The sequence below is a fragment of the Motacilla alba genome, chromosome 24 (assembly GCF_015832195.1).
Source record: "Motacilla alba alba isolate MOTALB_02 chromosome 24, Motacilla_alba_V1.0_pri, whole genome shotgun sequence".
Classification (NCBI taxonomy): Eukaryota; Metazoa; Chordata; class Aves; order Passeriformes; family Motacillidae; genus Motacilla; species Motacilla alba.
The window spans coordinates 2,771,988-2,795,523 of record NC_052039.1 but is presented as its reverse complement, the minus strand read 5'-3'; the positions used below and the strand labels follow the sequence as shown (position 1 = coordinate 2,795,523).

The window sequence follows — 23,536 nt, the reverse complement described above, 5'->3', positions numbered from 1 at the left end:
AACAGACACAGGTGTCAGAGCCATTTATGGTTGCAGGCACAGAGCCGGTCAAAATCTCCCATCTCTGGGAAAAAAATCCTGTGATATTTCACCAGCTGCTCATGTTGGAAGGTGGTTTTATCCCTTATTTACTCTGTCCTCATTGACATGCAGAGCTGGACTCACTCCTCTCCTGTTTGACCCTTGGTGTCCTTTCCTATTCAGCACTGTCCCCAAAGGTGTCCCCACCTTCAGACCAGGCTCAGCTCTCCAGACCTTGCCCCAGTTCTCTCCCTGATTTTTCCAGGGAAGAATCCAGCTGCAAAGTCAAGTTTGCCTGCAGATTTTCCATACCCACCCATCTGCCTCCTCACTTTGCACATAAACTAAGGATGCTTCCCAGCGTGACTGTGGCGGTGACAGCCAACACCACACCCCGGCAGCTGAAGAATCCTTATTTAAACCAGGATTTTTAATATCCTCATGATGGAGATGCTGTTGGCGGTTCAGCAGACGCTGCAGCAACCAGACAGCCAAGCCTGAGCCTCAGACTTGGCTCCTTCACAGCCCTGCACCTCCGAGAACTAAACCCAAGGAGAGCAGAAGGTATTTCCCACTTGCTTTGCAAAGGTGCCGCATGCAACAACGAGCAAACCCCGAGGAGAAGGAATTCCACATTGCTATTCCACACACAACTCCTTAACAGTCTGCATATTGGAGCAGGACTGAAATGCTGTCTTCCAACCTGATCCCCAGTCCATTATAGTTGGGATAAAGACTCGTGGTGACATTAATGAGCACTGGATCAGCCCCTTTGCTGGCATAAATCTCTCTGTCGCATCAGTGGGATTGCATTTTCCCCATTTGCCTGTTTGTTTGGCTCTGGATTCTCATTACAATTTCTATTAGCCCAGGCTCCCACTGATGTGGTCGTAGATTAGTTCCTTCCTGATTTCTTTCGTCTGAAGGAAAATAAGGGTGTCTGAGCTCAAAGTGGCAGGTTTTGGCAGGTCTGGGGGGGAAGAAAACAACTCTGTCTGATCAAGAAGAGGATTTTTCCAACTGCATAGACTGGAGTAACTCCAGGGAAGCCAACAGAAGTGACAAATACTTGGGCAAGCTGAAGATGTCCCACATCCCCAACCCACCTCTGTCAGCACACGCGTGGAGCTGCAGTGCCAGCAGCAGCGTGGCCCAAAGCGCTCTGCCAGGGTGGCACTGGGACAGCACATCAGGACAGCCAAAGGCTGGAGGTGAGGCCAGGTGCCATCTCTTGGATTGGCACCCACAAGTACTCGAGTCCAAGGCTTACACCAGCTCGTGGTTCTGGTGAGGCAGCTTCAGAGCAGACTTGGGGGCCATCAGCAGCCCCACAGAGGCATCGCTTCCCCAGGTCCCAACATCCCTGATTTTACTTCAGCTCCCAACTAACCATCCACCCTCTCAGCAGCTCTGCTGTCCCCCAGCCTCACACCAGCTACCCCCAACATGACAATTCCCTGCCACGTCCAACAAAATAAATCTCCCAGTCCCCTCTTCAAACCCCAAGCAAGGCTAGGACAGGGCTGGACACCTCTGGTGCCCTCCAGTAGGACACTTTTAGCATTTTCCTTGCAGAGGGATGAATCCTCTGCCACAAAGAGACTGCAACGCAAGCAGATGACTCATGGAGCAGAGAAAGGAAGCGTTGCAATTGCTGTGCACGAATCAAGACGTTTATAGGGCCTGGGAGGGCACCCAACGTCACACCAGGAGCCGAGGGCAGGGCTGACAACTGAAAATCCATTTCCAAAGCCTACCTTAACCACTGCAAACACCAGCCCAGCATGCCTCCACTGTGGGGCTGCTCTGGCCTCCCTTCCCCATCCCAAGGTAAAGCCTCTTTGGCTTCAGCCTTTCCAGATGTGGGATGCTTAAGCCAGGGGGGTCGACAAAAGCCCATTTGTCCCCTAGGAGACCCCAGCTCCAGTGAACCAAGAGGCAGCAGCTCTACCAGGAAAGCTATAAAGGGAAACCCTCCTCTGGCACAGCAATCAGGAGCTTGTCTCATCTCAGATGGAAATTGCACTCAGGGAAAAAAAAAAAAAAAAAGAATAATCCATGCATATGACAATTTTTTTTCACCACTTTAAGCTGATTCCATCTCCGAGATGGGAGAGAGGTGGCAGAGATTTGCTGACATGTCACTTTAGTAATAAACTCCTCTTTCAGAAACGTGCCATCGCCAGCACAGCAATCGGCTCATGAGCTACAAACCCCACACGTGGGGCTCCTGCAGCCTCTCCCACGGGGCATCCCCAGGAACGTGGGACAAAACCCTGACCAGAAAGGAGGACCCAGCAACAACGGGACAAGGAGAGAGGCAGGGGTGAAGTGGCACCATGAGGGATGCAGAACATGCTCTGCTCCTTCCTCACCTCAATGCAGGAGGGGCTACCACAGCCCTGAACTTATTCCCTAAACCTCAGGATGAAAAGGAGAGAGGTTTGAAGGAGAAGGACAAAGGTGATGGATACTGGAGAGTTAGGGGAATTAACTTGGGTTAAGACATGAGTGCACAGCTTAGCTCCATCCCCACAGGGCTGCTGGAAGCTGCTCCCAGCCCATCCCAGGTGCTCAGAACTCCTTTACTGCTCAGGAACTGAGAAAAACAAAGGTGTGACACCTTGGCCTCCGCAAGCCCCAGCTCTATCTCCCATTTTGGCCTCGGGAAGTAGTTAGGCGAGCAATCAGGAGTCTGTGAAATAAATAACTGCTGAGGATGAAAACTACCAGGTACTGGGCGTGGAGACCATCAGAATGGGATGACTTTTTCACAGGTCTGAGCCCTGGAGAGGCAGATGAGCACTGATCTGGAAATAAGGAATGTGGTGGTTGTGCAGGGAAGGAGGGGAGTTGGCTGGGCAGGGCAGGAGATGGGAATACCTAACTTGGGGTGTTCTCAGCTGGTGGGACAGGGTGGACAGGCAACACTCCCTCAGTGGGGTTATTGCAGCTCAGAGTGGGAGTGGGAGCCTGGAGCAAAACGGACACAGAGCTGGGCAGCCAGCAGAGGAGGTTTGGTAATCATGGCTGGCCCCTTTCGTCATCATCCTCTTCCCTGTCTGGCTTTTGTTACTCACACCAGGAGCCCAGCCCAGTGCTGGGCACTGCTCTTTGAGCCCCCCTGAACCCCCCATGACTCAGCCAAGGCTTTCCCAGGCACAGACAGCCTGGAATGGGTTCCCCTGGCCTCCTCCCCCTGCAGGATTTCTGCACTCATTGACTGCAAACCACAAAGGCAGCTGCCCAAAACCTCAGCGAGAATCACCCTCGCTCAAACGCTGGCAGGAAAAGCACTGGGGGAGACATGGAGGCTCCCCCAGGACCTGGGTGCTGGAACACACCACATTTACCCATTGGAGAGCATTCCTATTTTGCTACTACACAATAAAAACACAGCGAGGCAAATTCCTGTGAATAAAGGGGGAAAGATGGGGCAGCAAAGAGTCACAGAAAACAGACCCATCTCTGAAAAATAGTCTTTTCTGCTTAGCAAACAAGCACTTTCTGTTTGCACCCATCAAACAAACATGCTTGATTTTGTTTTGTTTCACAGCCAAGCCATCATTCCTCCAAAATTATTTCAAGAGCGCAACAGGGGCCAAATAAATTTGCAAAACAGGCTTAGGTAAAGAATGACAGAGCTCAGTGGCAAAGCTCACAGCCCTTTTCAAAGCCTGTGTGGAAACCACAGGAAACATCAGGGTTAAAAAAAGCTTTGCCTCATGTTTAACTCAGATTTGACTTTTAGTGTTGGAATCAAAGAGGGGAACAAATGAAGGCATCGCATCACCCTGCCAAGGAAACCAGAGGAGATGGAGAGAGGAGCACCACGATTCGGGGGGACACCATGCAGGCGCCTGTGCTGCTGATGGGAATGTCAGAGCCTCGCCATGGAAAGCGCTGACTGATGCCAATTAAAGTGAAATCATAATCAAGCCATTTGTTTTGGTGCCCAGAGAGCTGCTCCAAAGGTCTCAGCAATGCCTGGACTCAGTTCAAGCACTGCATGGAAGCTCAGGATGGGTCCTCTCCAGCATGAGCCACTCGCTACTGGTAAGGGCAGAGCTGTCTGGACATGGTGGGAGGGGATGAAGATCAGCCTCATCCTCACAATCTGTGCTTGGGGACACAAGGAAGAACAGAAAACTCTGACCTTCACCTGCACACAATTCCTCAGTGTAACCCCAAAGGCAGGACCGACACATCCATCAGTAAAAACATGGTACAGTGGACACAACATCCTCAAACCCTTTCCCTATTCCCACAGGCTTTGCTGCACCTAGGAGTAAATCCTACCCCTCCTATCCCAGGCAGCAGCCCTAACCCGACATCTAAAGCTTGATTTAAATTTAATACAGTGATCCAGAGTGCTGGTACCCACGACACGCCTGCACCCTCCAGCAGAAACATCACGAGGGAAGGAAATATCTGAACGCCTCTAGTGCCTCTGGTCCTAAACTGGTTCCCCACAGTGGATTGTACGGAGCAAAGCCTTTACAACAGAGACGTCTCCTTGCAGCTTTCAATCCAGCTTTCTTCCCAGCACTGAATTCACTCTGCTTGGAGGGACAGAGCTGAAAAGAGCCTCTTGGCAGGGCACTGATGCTCGACAGTGGCTCGGGCTCCTCAGGCCCTGCCACCCCGATAAAATAACCTATTTCCAACAGCCAAAGCCTCTCCCTTGGGAAGAGGGGGGGACAGGACTTTCCAAGTGCTCCAGAGAAACAGCAACTTCTGCTGCTGAGTTTTCAGCTTGCTCTTCCCTTTTGGCATCTGTGAAACACCAAGAAGGGACCTCTAGAAACATTACTCCTTCCAAATCCTTGGCTGCAGCTCCCCATCCTCCCACCTTGCATGGAAATGAGTGGGATTGGATTAGACCTGATTTTTTTTTTTCCCTTCCCTGACTGCCACCCATGCAGGGCTGGGCAGGAGGTGGCCAGGAGCATCGCTGGGGTCTGCCACAGCCTTTGTAGCAGCATTGCTATTCTGCACAAGTTAACTCCTCCGCAACAGATCGATGGGCACACCGGGCTGGGAGGGGAGCAGGCAGGAAGATTCATGCTTCCTTGATTTCCTCTGGTTTTCACTTGCTCTGCTCCTCCCGGCTCCTGCCACGGTGCAGCACGACTGGGACTGACCAGGGCATGCAGCAATGTCCCACTGCCTGCTGGGCCAACTGCTCCCACCTCAAACCAGCAGGAAAACGGCTCCAAATGCCCAGGCAAAGGCACACTCCTGCATGTCTCTGTCACCACAGCAGAGCACCGAGCTGACGGTGGCAGCAAGCCATTCATTTCCAAGAGCAATCCCTGCTCCAGAGGCAGGACAGCAGGAATGTCACCAGCACAGTGGGAACGGAATCTGCACAGGCTGCACATCCCAAAGCCCCTCTCCTGGGGCACACCTGTATTGACAAGGCACCTGTCAAGGGACACGGACATCCCTTGCCACCAGAGCAGCCCCCAGCTCTACTGGGATGCACCCATGGCAGCTCTGGGATGATGGCACACTGCTGTCCTCCCTCTCTCCCCAGAGCCACCTCCCAGGGGCAGGATTTGTCCCCCTTCCCATGAAGCCTGACAGAAGAATCCCTCCTGCTGACTCACCCAAGCTTCCCTTTGTTCTCCTCCAACACCAGCGGCCACCCAGTGCCAGGGCAGAGCACCTCGATCCGTGGCGTGGGTCAAGCTCCCTGATTCATGCCCAAAACCCTGCGCAGGCCCCCACAAGAGCCTCTTCTCATAAGTTTGCAGAGCACCCACCCAGCTGCTGCCACCCCGTGTGTTTCACTGCCCAGACCCCCAGTAACCCAAACCCCTCCCTCTTTGACAGCCGGAGCTGTAGGAATTTTGACACTTGGGAGAACACAGCAATTCAGGAAAGGAGCTACTACTTTTTGAAGCCAAGCTCAAATTCCCAAGCAAGACACTCCGTGCTCCATCCTCTGCCACCCGTTTTCCAGCCTCTTTGCCCAGTCGTGCCATGACGCAAGACAAACCCAGAGGAATGGCCACAACACAGCTCCCACCCTCCCAGGAGCTCTCAGGGGCTGGGGAGGGGGACACAAGATTCGGCTGCAAACAACTGAGTTGCAGGAAAATTCCTGCTGAAATTCCTCCCGGGGCTTTTTTTTCCTGCCCTGGCTTGGCCCCTCTCCACTGGCTGGCGTAGAGCAGGAGTGCGGTGTCACCGCACACACCCAGCTGGCCCCGCAGATGTTGGTGTCACCTATGCAATGCTCCGGAGGAGCAAAGTCGCTCCCGAGCATGCCGGAGTTGCAAGCGCCGCTTCCCAGCGCTGCAATTAAAACCTGGCTTTTGATTTTTAATGTCCCTATCAAACATCCTCTGGGATGACTGCGCCCATCTGCTGTGAGGACAGGGACGAGTGTCTGGGCATAAGATGTCCCAGAAATTATGCCGAGCAAAATTATGGATTCCTCGGCAGCCCCCGAACCCCTCGGATCGCTGCTGCAGGAATCAGGACCCTGGTGCAACGCCCAGCCCCCATCTCTCCCCTTCCCAGGGAGGGAATGCTGCCAGGGAGCAGCAGCCCCCTGCCTCTGGAGCACGGGGATTTTTAGGGAGCGGAGCATTCACCTGCCCGGGGCCAGCCCCATCCCGCAGTTCCCTATTCCAGCAGGTCTGCACCTGAGGTAAAGGCACAGAGCCGCACCAGGGGGTCACCAACTCCCCTTTGCCCAGGCTGGGGCGGTCTGACATGGGTGAAGACACCCCGGGCACTGCACTCCGGGAGCCGAGCAGGATTTATCTGCACCGAACGCAGCCCAAGTGCCCGAGCCACGGCACCGACAGCAGCAATCGAGCCCCTGCCTCGCACTGCTGTGGGGCAGGACGCCAAAAGGGAATCACATTCCCTGATTTTTCATCCCCCAGTAACTTTCCCGAAGACAACTGGGAGGGCTGAGCCCAAGCCCAATCCCCTGGCGCTCCAATCCGTCAGCTCGCTGCCCGGTACCATCGCGTACCGCCAAGCGGCACGGCGCATCCCCCGCGGGGAAACTGAGTCACGACCCCAAAGTCACCACGCAAGCAGGACCCCCGACCCCCCAAGCCCCCGTCCAGCTGCTCCTACCTGAGCGTGGCGCTCTCCCCTTGCCGCACTGTCACGTTGTCCATGGCTTTGGGGAAGGTGGCATCTCCGCTGCGCACGGGCACTCCTGCGGGCACAAGGAAGAGCAGCCTGAGACAGAGGACGACCAGGCACCTCCAGGGCAGGGCCAAGCACCCACCGACCCCCATCCTGGGCAGCGGGGACTTTTCCAACAGGCAAAAAACACACCCGACACGGCGAAAAGGGGGAAGGGGTGGGTGGAGAGGAGGGATGGGGGGGAGCAAAACCACCGGGGCGAGCGCTGCGGAGCTCCACGGAGATCAGGAGAGCCCCCGGCAAGGCTGGCTGCGAGCGCTGAGCCTGCCGAGCGGCATCGGAGGGAGTCCCGCTGTCCTCGGGCGAGGGAGGAGGACGGGAGGGCCGGGGGGAGGAGGAGGAAGAGGAGGAGGAGAAGTGGCAAAGGTGCTGGGCGAGCCGGTTCTTCGGGCAGCAGTCCGAGGCTCACTTGGGCGAGGAGGCGCCGGGGGGGGGTCCGGCTGTACCCCACTCCCGCACGCTTGTCCCGAGGCGGGGGCAGTCCAAAAACCAGTAAAAACCCCAAAAAAACACCCCCGAGGCGAGCTAGCGAAGGTGTCCAGGCGCAAGAAGGCACAGCGGGCAAAAGCCTTCGGGATGCCCTGCAGCTCCTCTCCTCCCGCCCCGCTGCCGGGGGACTGGTCCAGGCGGGATGCAGGATGGGGATGAGAGGACGGCGGGATGCAGAATGCGGGGATGTCAGGCTGCCGGAGCCCCTGGCTGGCCTCAGCGGCGGGCGGGGGGGATGCGGGGGGGCGGCGGCAGCAGCACCCCGGCCCCGGCCGGCAGCATCCCCGGGGTTGTCATGGCAGCGGCTCCAGCGCTGCCCGGCGCCTCGGCTCCCGCACGGCCCGAGCCCCGCACACGGGCGGGCGGGCGGCAGCGGGGCGGGATGCGCAGGAGGACACGCACATTAACTCCCGCCGCGCCGCGCTCTTCGGGGGGGATGGCAAGACCCCCCCTCTCCTCCTTTCTCCTCTCTCCCCCTGCGCTTACCTGCGTCCCGCAGCCAGCGCCGCACAAACTCTCCCCTTTGCCCTCCTCTACCTCTGCACCTTCCCCATCCCAGGCGGCAAAGTCACTGTGCGGGAGGGGAAACTGAGGCACGGGTAATATCCCCCCCTTCCCCCCCAGCCAGGTGATGATGAGGCGAGGCACGAGCGTGTCCTCCTGCTCCCCTGCACCTCACAGGCACAGCGTGAGCTTAAGTGGCAAATTCCTCCCCAGCCGCAAGCACGGTCCCCGTGTACTTTTTATCAGCTCATAATTTAACAAATATCACATTTGCTTATGCCGAGTAATTCCCCCTTCCCTCCGCTAGTGGCTAAACACATTAATATTTCCAAGCACAGTTCCATGCTGGTAAAAAGGTGCTGGGGAGCATCCTCAGAGCAGAGAGTCCCGGAGGCAGCAGTCAAATCACAGCTTTTGGGATGCTGCACCCCTCAAACCCCCCAGCTGTCACAGCCCAGCCTCAGGGAAAACCAGGTGTCCCCCCCTTGCTGTGCCCAGTGACTTCCCTGCTTTGCCTCACCCAAAAATCCTCCCTCCATTCCCCCACCGTGTGCTCGGCAGCTTTTGAGCGGCACCAGCGTGGGGCGGTGGGGTTTTTTTGTTGTTGTTTTTGAGTTTGCTGCTGGCAACCTGAGCTGGATTCAAACTGGTGACCTAGATGTGAAAGGATCCATAGCCCGTTACTAATCCCTGGAGTCTCCGAATCCCCTGTAAACTACTGCTTAATTCACTAACTGTGCTATTTAATCTCTAAAACATTATGAGCTGTGCCGGGCAGAGGAAACACTCCATCAAATAAAGCTTTATTATTATTGTGCATGCTGGCTGGTCATACGAGAAGGGGATTGCTCTGCAAGTCTCTCTACTTTTTCCTTGTCTGAAGGTTCTCTGCTCCTTGAATTTAGCGCTGGTGGGACGTGCTGCCTCGAGCCCTGTGTTTTCCCAGAGGAACCGGCAGCTTTCCCCAGCTCTTGGCAGAAGGACTTTAATCCCCGCAGTGAACTCGGCTGTCAGAACTGGCAAGGGAGGGGGAACGCCGCATTCAGCGGATCCTTTGGGGCCACAAATTACATGGGAGGGGTCTCTGAAACCTTATTGCGTAAAGAGACACCGTCAGAGGCAGGGGGACAGACTGTCCAGGGCTGTGTCATGGCACCGGGGCGTACAAGGCAGCAAAGAATAAAACACAGCGATCCGACTGATTGCTGCGGCATCCAGGCCTCCCCGGCAGGATGGGGACCCCGCTGGGATACCTGCGGGACCATCACACAAGAGCTTGCTCTTTGTGGGGCCGCTCCTTTGAATGGGCAGAGACCAGCTCCTGTGTCAGCAAAACCAGAGGGATTCCAATAACCACAGCCAGTTAACCTTTTAACACGGAATTCAGCCCCGGATCGCCAGGAGCATCTTAAATTACGAGCGAAAAAACCTCTCCCTGAGCTGAAATCATGCGAGGCTGGGGCAGATGTGACCTGCAGAGCTGTTCCAGCCCTTGCCAGGCTGAATTTGGCCCACTGTTAGGAGATCATCAGCAGCATTGTTTGAAAATCCCAAGGAATTTACATCCAATATGCTCCTGCATACTAAAGCCCGGCAGAATCCCTGGCCTCCCTCCCTCTCTTGCATACATACAATGTACATATAAATCAACCTGTCACAGCTCGTCTCTTTTCTGACAGCTGTAATTGCTTCGGACTATAAAAATATCTATAGACAATAAACACAACGCGGGAAAACAGCAAAGAGAAAACCAAATCAAGGTTCCTTTAAATAATTCAGTTGCTCCAGCAGCAGTGGAGCCAGCAACTGAGTCCAGCTGTGAAGGTTCAGCAGCGAGAGAAAGAGAGCTTTGTAGCCTTCTCTGGGGATGAGAGAGTCTTTTTTCCTTCGTTGGGTTTTGACCACAGCAGCAGCAGACTTTGCTGCGCACGGGCTGAGCCCATCTGAGCACCAAACAGCCTCTCGCTTTCAGCTTCTTCCCTTTCTTCCTACTTAGGTGAAAGTCTTTTTTTATTTTTTTTCTTCTCCTCATTTCGAGCAACAGGCAGGATACAAACAGAACGAGCCAAGCACAGCACGCTCGAGGTGTGTCTTTATCTCCGCATCCATCTCACCGCTCTCCTTCCCAGCAAGGCTAAAGGCCCCCCTCTCCTGGCAGAGACCACAAACAGGGCAGCGGGAGCAGCAAGGGCTGGACGGGGTGGGAAGTGATGCACGGCAAGGATGGAGCCAGGAGGAGGATCTTCCCTCGGGAGATGGCTGCTGGAGGGGAGGATGCTGAAAGCCTGGATGGAGAAGGGGTCAGAGGAGCAAGGCCCTGTGGGTTTGCTTCCCAAAGGAGCATCCCTGTCGACAGCTGGGGAGGAGGAGGTTCAGAAGCAGAGCAGGGAGCAAATCAGTCCCAAAAATGTCCCACTGGGAAGAATGATGGCATTTGGATTGCTGGAAGGGACCCCGACTCATTCTGCAAGGACCCTCCCAGCAAACACTGCCCCAGTCTCGGGCTTTTCATGCAGAACCAAGCCTTAAGCAGCTAATCTGCAGATCTGAGTGGTCCCGAAGGACGATAATCAGATGCAAATTCGCCGTTCAAGTTCCTCTATCAAGGGAAAAAACAACATTGCTGCATTTTCTCCTACTTCCTCCGAAGTATCCAGCGCGACTCTATCTATTTTATTGTACCTGCTTGCAGGTCCAAGTTAAAGATCCTCCCATCCTGCAGACCTGTCTGCAAACCTAAACCATACAATCCTACAACCTCCCCACACCAATGGATTTCATTCCTGGAGAACAAAAAACTACTTTCAATAAGTAGGTCATAGCAAGGCAATTCGTACAGCCAGATTTTCTTTTTAATTCCTTTTTTCCCTTTTCAGGGAGTTGATAGATGGCAATCTATAGCCCCAAAGTGGAAATTTATTTTTAATCTGAAATGGCCAAATATGATCAGAAACGTAATTTATGCTCGAGACGCTCTCGTTCCTTCCAAATGAAAACACGATTTTATAACGCCAGCCGTGCTATCGCATACCACATTATTCTCCAATAAGCTCCGAGTTGCACAAAAAGTGCTTAATTTCCTTGGCGTTAGTCAGGTGAATGACACACGAGTCCGGGGGAGCTTTTGCTGAATAACTGCTGAGCCCTCCGTGTCTACAGCCATTCACCGGAGCCACAAAGGACGCGGGCTCCAGCTCCGCTCACTGCCTCATTTATCCCCTCGTTAACGGTGGCCCCAATTAAAGAACAATGATTGGGAGCCGTACTTGGCCGGAGCCGTTTTGAGCCCTTCTCGCCCCAAAGGCATTCCCGCTCCGAGCGGGAGAAATCGCCTGTTCAGGGCTGTTTCTAGGGCAGATTTTGGAATGCAAGCAGCATCCTCATGGGCGCTCAGCCCTCAATCCCTCTCCGGCAGGGACTCCCAGCACCCTCCTCACGGTGTTTAAAACCGACGCAGGAGACCCCATTAATCCCTGCTAGAGATGCCGTTAATATTTAACTGCAGTTTAGATAAACTTACAGTAACCATCCTATTAAATTTAAATAAAATGTGCTTTTGGGAGCCGTCCCCTAAAGCCACGCTGCCCTGCTCTGCCTGCACTTTGCACCAAGTGCCTCGCAGTAAAAAAAAGGAACATTTTGTTTGCCCTTTAAAAAACTGCCGGGCTCGGGTTTGTCGCTTGCTCTCATCGTGCTCAGGGACTTCGGAATTTTCAAGCACGAGTTAACTCCTTCCATGGCACCCCCGGCTGAGCTGCAAAGCCTCAGCCAAGGGGCTGGAGGAGCAGGTGCCGTGGAAAAGGCTGCAAATCTGTCCCAAACGGGTGCTGCAAAGCCGGCACAGGGCTGATCTCCCTGCACCATCTCACCAGGTAACCCGGAGCATGTCCCCGCAGGAAAAGGAAAGCCAAAATGCCCCACAGAGCTCTGCCAGCCCTGATACACAGCAGCATCCTTGAGGATACTCAGTATCTAATCCCTGGCAGTGTTCAAAGCCAGGCTGGATGGAGCAACCTGGGCTGGTGGGAGGTGTCCTTGCCCGTGGCAGGGGGTGGCACTGGATGAGCTTTAAGGTCCCTTCCAACCCAAACCATCCTGGGAATCTCTGTGCTTTGCAGAGAGGCCAGGCATTGCGGCAACTGAGACATCAGATCAGGAGGATGCAAAGCAGCCCTCCAGGCCTCGCTTTTCCCTTTGGGTTAGTCCTTTCCCCCACAGCCCTCAGTGTCTGGGCCTTTCACAGCAGCCCCGCCAGGCACACACGTTTATGAAACGACACCTCTGCAGGTCCAGGCTCCATATCAGACATCTGTGCAGAGAGTTAAAAAACTGATCAAACAGCTACCAAGCCACACTGGCACAGTGGGAATTATGAACTGGGATTGATCCTTGGTACAAATCAATATTGATTTCACATAAATCTGTTTCTCATGGCTTCCTCGTGAGCTTTTGCTGCTGCATGAACAGCCCAAAGAACTTCTTTGATACAAACTCCGCATCGCCAGTAGTGTTTGATTAGCTCAGGTGCCAGGGACAGTGATGATGTGGGATAAAGCCATGTCATTATCCATCTAATGGCATTTGATAAGTGTGTGACATTAACCCAGAGCTCTACGACTCAATCCCTGTAGTCAGTGAAAAAGGAGAAAAGCTGAATGAGCTGAAAAGCAAAGCCAGACACTCCTCAGATCTCACCATGGATATTTAGGAGCTCCAGAACGGCTCCCTTAAATGTGAAAACACAAAGTTCTACCCCTTCTGAGGCTCTGCCTACAGTCTGGGGGCTCAGTGCTGGATAACTGTTTGGAAAAGCAGCTCCAAGCGTTGCTGTGCCTCCTCCTGGGATGGTCCCAAGGCAAACACACTGAGCCAAGCCTTCCCCAGCCCATCTGGATATCACACACAGCCTCAGCTGCAGGGAGCAGTAAAAAGCCTGGCTGGTTCACCCCCTCCAGCTCAGTTTCCTCCCCCCCTCCCCCCCAAACCCTTTCTGAACGGAAAACTGCTCAGTCCCTATAAAACAGGGGGAAGCAGACAGCAAGGGAGGAGCACCTACCTCAGTTTAGACAACCACATGCAACAAAAAGCAAAAACTAAGAGCAGGGCCCCTAAAATCCCTCTTTTAAAAGCACTAAGTGTGCTCAGCTGTGCCGAGTGAAAGCCCAGCCCACTGCCAGGTGTTCTGCATCCTTGGAATCAGCCTCTCCGGGAGCCACTGATCTCCCTATTGCCTGCACCTGCCTCCAGACTGGGAGCAGTCACCTCCAAACCAAGCTGTCCTTTCTGAATCCCCACAAGCTGCTGCCCAAAATGGGCTTTTTCCCATTTTCACCTCAAATCAGCACCCATCTTTTGCCAGCCTGCTTCCCTGAAGTTGCCAAATCGCTCGAGTACGTTCCTTGGGAAAAAAGTCCAGGCTCGTTGCTGTCTGCCTGTATCAATTTGAGTTTTGCCACTGGTCCTCTGACCCTCACGGCTCTCTGCATCCAAGAATAATATTAATAATAGTCATGCCATTAAGCAAGATGCTTGGTTTGAATCTGAAGATTTTGAGAAATGATCTCATAAATTTAATTCCCGGGGTACCGTCTTTGAGCGTTAACAGGCACAGTCGCCTCTGAATTCTGGGAAATGAGCATAATTACATGGAGATCGACAAGGCACAAATGCCAAGAATTCTGTTAACCTTTAATACTGCAAAAAAACTCTCCCCTTGTAATTATCTCTTTCCTTTGTCTTAAATGTTACTGATGAATATTTAGTGGGATAAGCAAATAAAAGGAGGCTGAGGGGTGCAAGGAGGTGCAGTTCCCCGTGGGGTAAGTCTGAAAACCTCACAGAATCACGATGGGAGCCCAGGTCACAAAACTGCTCCATGGGACAGTCACACCCCCGTGGTGACACACAGCCATGACAGAGCCAGCAGAGGGGAATCTGAGTTACACCAAAATCCAGATTAATTCCCAGCACTGCTGCAAATGCACCTTCACCCAGGTCAGTGAAGAGTGATCCCACAGCCCCCCGTGGGATGGGTTCAGGTGCCCTTTCTCCAAACAGAACTTTGTCTGGGAATAAAACTTCCCAGGTAAAAAACACATCACCTTTCAAACACATCCTCCCTAGGGCTGCAAATGGCACTGCCCTCTTGCTGCACATGGAGCCTGATGGAAAGAAGATTTTCTCCCGGTGTGAACTGCATTAATATCTGTCAGAGCGCTGGCATTTCTGCCTATAATGATGAAAAATATGTGCCGAGAATGCGGGGTGCTCTCAGCATCGCCTCCCTCCCCATGAAGTGAAATTAGAAGCAGCTGCTCCTGCTCCCGTCCTCTTTACAGCCCTACAACATTATCTGGGGAAGCTTATTATTTGGGAGATGGTGTGGAGATAAGGGAGCCCCGCGACCTATCCGTATTCCAGCGGTGCCCTGCTGCAGACAGGGCTCAGCTCTCCCCTCCCCGGAGCTGCAGAGCGGTGGAAAGGTCACTCTCCTCTTAATGTCGTGTCAGAGCCACCGCTGAGGGAACAAGGCAAAGAAAAAGGCACATCTCCCCCACTGGGTGGAGAAAATCCAGCTCTGTCCTGGGAGGAGTGTGCCAGCAGGAGCTGGTTGGGCTCTGCCCACCTGCAATGCCAAATGCTTTCGGAGCGCTGTCCAGGAGCTCTGGAAGAGCTGGAAGGAGCTTCTTCCTGGATTTGAAGGTGTTGCTCTCAACCACACCCCAACCAGCAGCTGGACCTGCTGATTTGGATGGGCAAGGAGGCAGCAAATCCTGTGATGTGGAGGAGAGGGATCACAGCACACCCCTGAAGGCATCAGGGGGACAGAGGATATCCCAGCCATGAGTGTGCCAGCCCCAGATCCCAAATTAACCAATACTTTCTGGGCTATTGAGGTTGTGAGCTGGCGCACCCGGAAGCCCCAGAGAGGCTGGAGCAGTCACAGAGCAAACTTTCCTTCCAGCCTCAAGGCCAGACCTTTACACATTCCCTCCTCCCTCGCTCCCGGAGGAACGAAGCCAAAGCAGTATTCACAGAAGACTGGGGATAAAAATGAAACAGGTGAGTTCATTAATTCCAACACTTCCCCCTCCCGGGAGGCCTTTGCACTTGGAGAAGGGAGGAACACTGTTCCAGCCCAGGAGCAGAGCTGTGGGCAGCAGCAAGGGCTGCAGACCTCCCCAGGAGAGGTGACACCACCACCACGTCGGACCTGGGGTCTCAGGGGCTCCAGCCAGCCCTCCCAGCTGCTCCTGTCCTCAGAACGTGGCAGATGTTTGCTCTCCTCCTCTCCATTTCCCTTTCCCTGTACCTTCCCCTGCCTTCCACTGGAGCGAGGTTTCTGGTCTCCAAGCTGCTTTTATGCCCCTTTAAAAGGTTATAAAAGCTGTCTTTATATTCCAATAAAGGGATGTAAAAACAACCTTTTTCGCAGTTCAATAAACGTGGTTAACTTTTCCCCCCATTAATACCTTTTTGCCTCAATGCCATGTGCACACATGGGCTGCTCCAGGACGCGGAGGATGGGGCTTTGGGCACCACATCCCGAGGCAGGAGACAGCAGAGCACCCAAAGGGAAAAGGACCAAGGGGCTGCGCTGGGGGCACCCAGCACCCTGCTGGAGGCGGGTCTGATGCCAAGCAAAGACAGGCATCACAATCTGAGCTGCTGCCCAAAGAGGAGAGAGATGAGGATGCAGCCTCACTGGATACTGTGCTGGTGCATTTACTCCAAAGAAAATTTCTCCTGGACGCAGGTGTGAGCTCAGGGAAGGACTGCACTGTGGCATGAGAAAAATTCAAGGGATGAACTATAAATCAGGGGGTAAAGAGTTGCCCAGCAGGGTTTTTCTTCTTCTTGCAAAGGCCTGTGGATGTAAGGGATGATGAACTGCAGCCACCCTGGTCCCCATCCCTGCGCAAACCAGCAGCTGCAGCACCCAGGGCTCTGCCACCTCTCTTCTGGGTGACAAGGGACACATCACTTCACCCTGCACTGCCAACCCCCTGCTCTTGGCAACACCATTTAGACCTTACAGGCCACGGGTCAGGAATTGTCCTGTCCGGAACAGCAGTCCCACACAAAGCCTGACAGGTCCCTGCTCCCCCTGCAGCCTCCAGACACAGCTCTAATTATTATTTACCGTTCGTGCAGCCATCCCGTGGCTCGCAATCCGTCTTTCTCAAAAGCGTCCTTTTCCTTGGAAGAGGATCTAAACCTGTCCTGCTGCTCGTCCAACAGCCTCTCCAGGCATTAAAACAAGGAGGTTTATTATTTTTGGTGACAGCCTGTTCTGCAAGGTGAACACAACTCATATGAATCAAACCGACTTGGATTTCATACATCATCCCCCAGCAGCACCAACGTGAAGGGCAGGAGGGGTTTGGCTGCGAGTGCAGAGCGAAGCAGGGAGTTTATTGGTGCTGATCTCTCTGCAATAGGGAGCCTCTGGGGTGCTGGGACCGTGGCTGCTGGAGGGAGAAGAGTGGGGGAGATTTGAGTCCATAAATAAGGCAAGCTGCAGACAGCAGCTACCAGGAGCTGGAGTGGAAGCCCAGCACCAAGGCAGTGAGAACCTTTCCAGCTGTGTTCCCACTCTCCAACCTCGTTTCTCCCCTTCCTGCCCCTGCACAGGTACTGTGGGATGGGGACCAAACTCTGACCAGGGCAGGAGCAGGGCAGATGATCTTGTAATAAAATCCCAGAATGGTTTGGGATGGAAGGAACCTCCCACCATGAGCACCTTCCACTGTCCCAGGTTGCTCCAAGCCTTATCCAACCTGGATTTGGACACTTCCAGGCCAGAGCAGCCGCAGGTCCTCTGGGAAACCTGTGCAAAGGCCTCACCCCACCCACAGTTAGGAATTTCTTCCTTATATCCAATCTAACCCTGCCCCTGGCCGAGGGGCTCCTTGCCCCCAGCACGCACCCTGTCCCAGCTCACTCCATCCCACCCAGGCTGAGCCCTCCCTGCCACCTCCAGCTAATTAACCCAGCTAATTGCCTTTGCCAGGCTCCTTTTTAAGGTAGAATGATGAGGGTGAAGGGAGAGGGTGAGCATCCAGGGCTCCCTGGGGAGCTCAGAAGCATTTACAGTGCCTGGCACAAGAAAATCCATACTCATCTTGGCTCTGGGAGGCAGGGCTGCCCTCCCACACTCCTATTAGCAATTCCCAATCATCTTTTATTAGGCCTGCATTGATTTGCTGCTCATTTCGGTGGGAATGAAGAACTAAGAGCCTCAGCCTGGCCTCAGCTGAAGAATCCAGGCACCGAGCTGATGGAGCCAGAGGAGATCTTGGGGGACGCTGCCCCGGGTTCAGCTGAGCCATTACACAGCAGAAGCAGAGCTGTCCTTTCAAAACAGCCTTTCACATCCCACAAAGCTGGGAAGCATGTGAGGAAAAGGGATCAAGGGTAGGAGGGGCTGAGGCTCCCCCTGGTCTGTATTTAGGGTGCTCCTTTCATACTGGGGAGGGGAGCATTGTCTAGCAAGGATTCCTGGGAGAATTCACCTGGATCCCACACTCCAAGCCTCAGTTCTGCAGAGCAGCTCGGGCCAGTTATTACCCCCTGGGAGAAACAGTCTTCTAACACTACTCCAGTTTCCAAGCCAACATTTCCATGTAGCTTGTGAAACACAAATTCTGTTAGGAATCATCTGAATATTTTGTTCTAATAATGCCATAACACCAGCGTACCCATTAGCACATACACAGAAAGGAATATTTGAATATCAAAACAAAGCAAATTTACAGTCATTTTTTCCTCTCCTGGCAAAGGCATCACTGCTAGTTATCAGTTTCCAACTGTTTGCACCACAGCTTTTCCATGCGTGTCCCTGCTGTCATCAAACCTGCTGCTCCCTGCACCCCGTGTCCTGAGATAACCCGAGATGTGCAGCTATGGCTACAAAAGGGCCTCACACCCCCAGGGAGGAGAAGGGCTGAGAATGACAGGGTGGCAGAGGAGATGGTGGGAGATGCAAATCTCCGGCTGTGTGAGCCACAGATAAATCCCTCTGCACCTGGCAGCTCCATCACAACACATCACAACATCTACCTCACCCATCCTCATCACCTCGACACCCACCTCATCCCATTATTGCTCTCACCTCATCCCATCACAGCACCCACCTCATCCCCTCATAGCACATCACAACAACATCTACCTCACCCCATCCTGGCACCCACCTCATCCCATTATTGCTCTCACCTCATCCCATTATGCACCCACCTCATTCAATCACAGCATCCACCTCATCCCATCATGGCAACATCCCACCCCATCACAATGCCCTCCTCATACCATCACAGCACGCTCCTCATCCCATCACAGCACCCTCCTCATCCCATCACAGCACCCACCTCAATCCCATCACAGCATGCACCACATCCCATCACAGCACCCTCCTCATCCCATTATTGTTCTCACCTCATCCCATCACAGCATGCTCCTCATCCCATCACAGCACCCTCACCCACCTCAATCCCATCACAGCACCCTCCTCATCCCATCACAGCACCCTCACCCTCCTCATCCCATCACAGCACCCTCCTCATCCCATCACAGCACCCTCACCCTCCTCATCCCATCACAGCACCCTCCTCATCCCATCACAACACCCACCTCAATCCCATCACAGCATGCACCACATCCCATCACAGCACCCTCCTCATCCCATTATTGTTCTCACCTCATCCCATCATGCACCCAACTCATTCAATCAAGGCATCGACCTCATCCCATCACAACACCCACCTCTTTCCATCATAACACCCACCCACCCACCTCATCCCATTATTGCTCTCACCTCATCCCATCACAGCACCCACCTCTTTCCATCACAGAACCAACCCCATCCCACCCCATCCCAGCAGAATGAGATGGGAGGATGCACTAAAAAGCACGGTTTTGTTGCTTTTAGAGTTAATTATATGTATTTTTTTAGAATGCCCCTGCATTTAGCAAGCCAGAGCCACTCTCTAAAACACCCCAGGAAATACGAAGCCGGGAGAGCGGATTCAGAGGAGAACAGCTCACAATGCCTGCGGTGAGGTGGATGAAAGCCGAGGGCTGCATCCTTGGATGTGCCTCACTTCAGACGGAGCGGGAGGAAATTCAGACACTCTTAAAATTCTGCCCCAGTTCTGCCAGCACGGAAACTTTCCCTCTGCTTTGAACCAGGCGGCTGAATTCTCTCCCTGGGCAGCAGCTGCCTCCAGGCAGTGTGCAGGAGGTGATGGAAGAGGATTTGGGATATGGGCAGGGTCCAGCACTGCCCGGGGGTGGCCAAGGTGATGCTGCAGGAGTGACTGTCACCCACCCAGGCAATGCTGGGGCTGTGGTACCCAGGATTCTGATTAAAACGAGAATAAACCTTGCCACCAGGAAACAGGGGTTTGCTTCTATGCGCGTGTTCTGATGCCAGTTACAAGCATGTAAGGAGCAAATTGGGTCTGATCCAGAGGGTCTGAGAGCCGCAGCTCTTCAGCGTTGAGTCAGACCTCACATTACTTAAGGATCCACTGCCCATTCTTCCCCCTTCTTGCTTATTTTCTCCGTCTACCTCCAGGCAGTCCAGGAACAAGACAGGGAGATGAAATCTGGAACCCCATGAGATGTGAAGTCCTGTAAGCAATGTGCTGCTGAATTCCCCTTTCCCTGCCCAGCAGTGGATGCCGGTGTCACACAGCAGACAGAGGTGCAGGGATTTTGTCCCACGCTGAAATGGGGCTATCACAGCCCTTGCTGGCACCCGCTGTGCTTTTTGCCTGGCATCAGTGCACAGCTCGCAACCAGAGCGGCCAAATTCCTCCCTGGGGTAGCTCAATTAAAGTCAATGATGGTACACCAGGGATGAACCTGGCCCACTGGCCTGAGCTGGAGTCCACAACAAGTCCAGCTGGCAACTCAGAAGCAACAGGAAGGATCCCTGGCACCGGGAGCAGCGCTGGGAGCTGTGGTCGGCATTTGCGAGTGGGAGACTCAATAAACCCAGGGCTAAGTAAACCAGATCTGTAATAAATAACAGCCAGCGTTCCACCTCTTCCAAATGTTGCAGAGATCCGCCCAAATTGTTCTCCCAAGCCCCATGAGCGGTGGGGACATTTCATTAGCCCTGTTACACTGACAGGGAAACGGGCACTGGGAGCCTAATAATAATAAAAATCCATTATGTTACAGTGCTTGTTGTGTATCCCAAATAGCAGCTCCAAAAGGCAGGGAAATGGCTGGGCTGGTTTTACAGGAGTCAGAGGGATGGAAATGTGCAAGGAGAGTGGTAATTAGCTTCACGTCACTCGTCAAGATGAAGTTTGCTGAGTGGTGCCACCAGGCCACATCCAGGCTGGGCTGAGAGGCTCGAAGCTGCAAGCAGGATGGATCAGGGAAAATGCTGTTCCACAGCTGCTAACTGAAGGAGAGACAGAGAATTCAGAGAATCCCAGAATCATTAAGGTTGGAAAAGCCCTCCAAGATCATTGAGTCCAGCTTGTGACCAATCCTCACCTTGTCACCCAGCCCAGAGCACTGAGTGCCACGTCCAGGTGTTCCTTGGACACCTCCAGGGATGGGGACTCCAAATGTCCCTGGGCAGCCCCTTCCAATGCTCAACAACCCTTTCCATGAAGGAGTTCCACCTGATGTCCAACCTGAACCCCTCTGGCACAGCTTGAGGCTGTTCCTCTTGTTCTGTCCCTGTTCCCTGGGAGAAGAGCCTGACCCCCACCAGCCTGCACCCTCCTGCACCAGCCTGCACCCTCCTGTCAGGGAGTTATAGAGAATGAGAAGTCCAACCTGTCTGCACCTGCAGCAGCTCAAATCCCTCTGCCCACCCAAACCCGTGCCAACAGACCCCAGGGAGGTCCCACCAAAACTTTAATGTGTCTTTACGCTGAGCTTGCGGGGTGTGATTGCCCAGCAATTGTGGTGTGATTACACCACAGCTCTGCTTCCCACACCTGCAATTTTCACTCTATTCCTACGACTTCAAGGCTCCATGGCCGCAAATTAATTAAAGAGTAAGCGCAAAACCAGTGGTGCCACTGAATGTTATAAATACCCTTCCATGGTGACCAGGAAGCCAAAGCCACAATTTTGGAGATGGAGGTAACGTTAAGAGCTGAAATGGAGTGAAATTCCAGTTATAGGGACAAGTGGGAGGTGGTGAGGTTATCCAAAAGCTTTACCACGGTGTAATTACACCGTATTCATCAGGTAATTACAGCCCTGCTATTATATGCTACAACTCTCCGTTCCATGCCTAATCCCATGAGGTAGATTCAGAGGGATAAAAGGCAGCAGCAACAGACACCTGACTGCTGCAAGAAGGAATGATGGACGCGGACTGACAGGGACAGCGAAAGGAGAGGAGGTAGGAATGGAAATGCTCCAGGTATCCAGAGCAATCACTCACACCCAGAGCAGCCCCAGGTGCATTCCCACTCTCTGATGCTCCAGGGATTCACACCACGCAACGGGGAAGAGCCAGGCTCGTCTGCTTGGGATCTATTGAGGAGGCAAAAGCATCCATCAAAAGCCAATCTGCTTTAGGAAAGCAGAGAAAGAGGTTGCTCCGGATTAATTTTTCACTTCCAAAGCTTTATGGGGAGTTCTGAAAGTGTCAGGTCGCTTCAATATTTTCTGAACGAGAAGCTCGAGCACGGGTTCCAAACTCCTCTGTTTGGATTGTCAGGTAATTTGTACCCAAACATTTCAATTAAAAATTTCTGTTGGCTCATCTGTTTGGGTTTTTCCTCTGGGGAGAGAGATGGAAGACTTGGAGGTTTTGCTTATTTCCAAATTTCTGTCATTTTGATGCTTCATAAGCTACTTTAGGGTTGAACAGGGAGGGGGAACTCTTAAGAAACTTAAGAACTCATTGCAGGGAGGGCACCCAGCCCTGCCTGAGGGGTGGATTCATCCCTATAGTCCTTCCCCTGCCCTGTGGCACATCTGAGTATCCTGGGATCCCCAGGACATTTTTTTCTGGCAGCAGGGCACTGGTGGAATCCCATCCCTGGAGGAATTTAAAAGCTGTGTAAAGCTGGCTAAGTGGTGGGTGTGGCAGTGCTGAGGAAATGGGTGAACTCAGTGATCTTACAGGGCTTTTCCAACCTAAATTATTCTATTCTATTCTATTCTATTCTATTCTATTCTATTCTAATTCTATTTTCAATTATATACTTCTTTCTTCTCTCTTCTCTTCTCTTCTCTTCTCTTCTCTTCTCTTCTCTTCTCTTCTCTTCTCTTCTCTTCTCTTCTCTTCTCTTCTCTTCTCTTCTCTCTATTCCATTCCATCCTATTCCATGATTTTTCAGGGCTTTCCTCCACCCAGACCAGCTCAAGGTTCCTGTTCCACAAGGCTGGGTAAACGCTCAGTGGAATAAACCCCACCCTGCTCCACGGGGTTCCATTTGGAGCTCCAGTGCTCCATGACCCGATTTAACGCTACCCCATTCCCAAGGCAGCCCAGCCCAGCCCTGATGTTCCTCACAGGTCTCCTACTGCTCCCTCCTCCTGATCCTGTTTTCCTGGTGCTGTTTGCACTCATATTTCCACAGCAGATGGGCACAGGAAGGGATGTACGGAACTGTATCCATGGTGGAGTTCAGCAGGGTCTGGAATAACCCCAACCCTTCCCGTTGCTCAGCACAGAAAATGAAGACAATTCCCCGTTGGTGCTCCAAAAACATTTATGCAGAGCAGACGTGGGCATGGAAATACAATCAGATGGGACACAAACTGTGTTTGTGCTGGGGGATTTTTGCTGTTTGGGTTTGTTTTTTCCTTCTTTTTCTTTGTTTTAAGTCAAGCTGGACCAAATTCTTTATCATCTGCTCCTGCAGAAGCTGCGCAGGATTTGTGGAGCCACAACGACAGAGAAGGAGCAAATCCCTGTGGGATGCCAGAATGCATCCCGAGGGAGCAACTCATAGAGTTGCATCCACGTGGACTGGCTCTAATTCCTCTGGGTGCAGTTTCATCCACTGAAATCCATCCTCTGCAAGGTGCCAGCACAGCTGCCATGGGAAATAAAGGCTGAGCCATTGCTGGAATGATCTTACAGGAATGATCCCATCTCCATTAGGGGCTCAGCTAAGCCATGGAGCCTTAAAGTTGATTATACCTTTCGTTAGGAATGACTGAATGATGTTTTAAAGCTGGAAAATGAACTCGCAGCTAAGAGGAAACACTTTCTTGGCGAGGCCGTAGAGTAGGTTCCCCACGGAATAGATGCAGCTGTGAGAGTCAAAATTAAATTGATATTAGAAAATTTCCTGAGGGGGAAAAAGTCATCTGCTGCCTGCAGAAATGGTATCGTGCAGAGAGCTGACTAGGAAAT

General features: G+C 53.0%; 1 protein-coding gene across 8 annotated transcripts in view; it reads right to left on the bottom strand.

Annotated features, from left to right (window-relative positions):
* The window catches only part of LOC119711303 (protein CEPU-1), a 363,561-nt gene that overhangs the window by 132,868 nt on the left and 207,157 nt on the right, over nt 1-23,536 (bottom strand). For 3 of the 8 annotated variants that reach the window (XM_038161307.1, XM_038161311.1, XM_038161309.1), the window contains exon 2: nt 7,123-7,207. In XM_038161307.1, coding sequence (XP_038017235.1) covers nt 7,123-7,207 — 85 coding nt within the window. Of the gene's footprint in view, nt 1-7,122; nt 7,746-8,172; nt 8,192-8,710; nt 8,745-23,536 lie in introns of those variants that run through there. The other 5 variants (XM_038161310.1, XM_038161313.1, XM_038161312.1 and 2 more) reach the window with 5 other exon arrangements.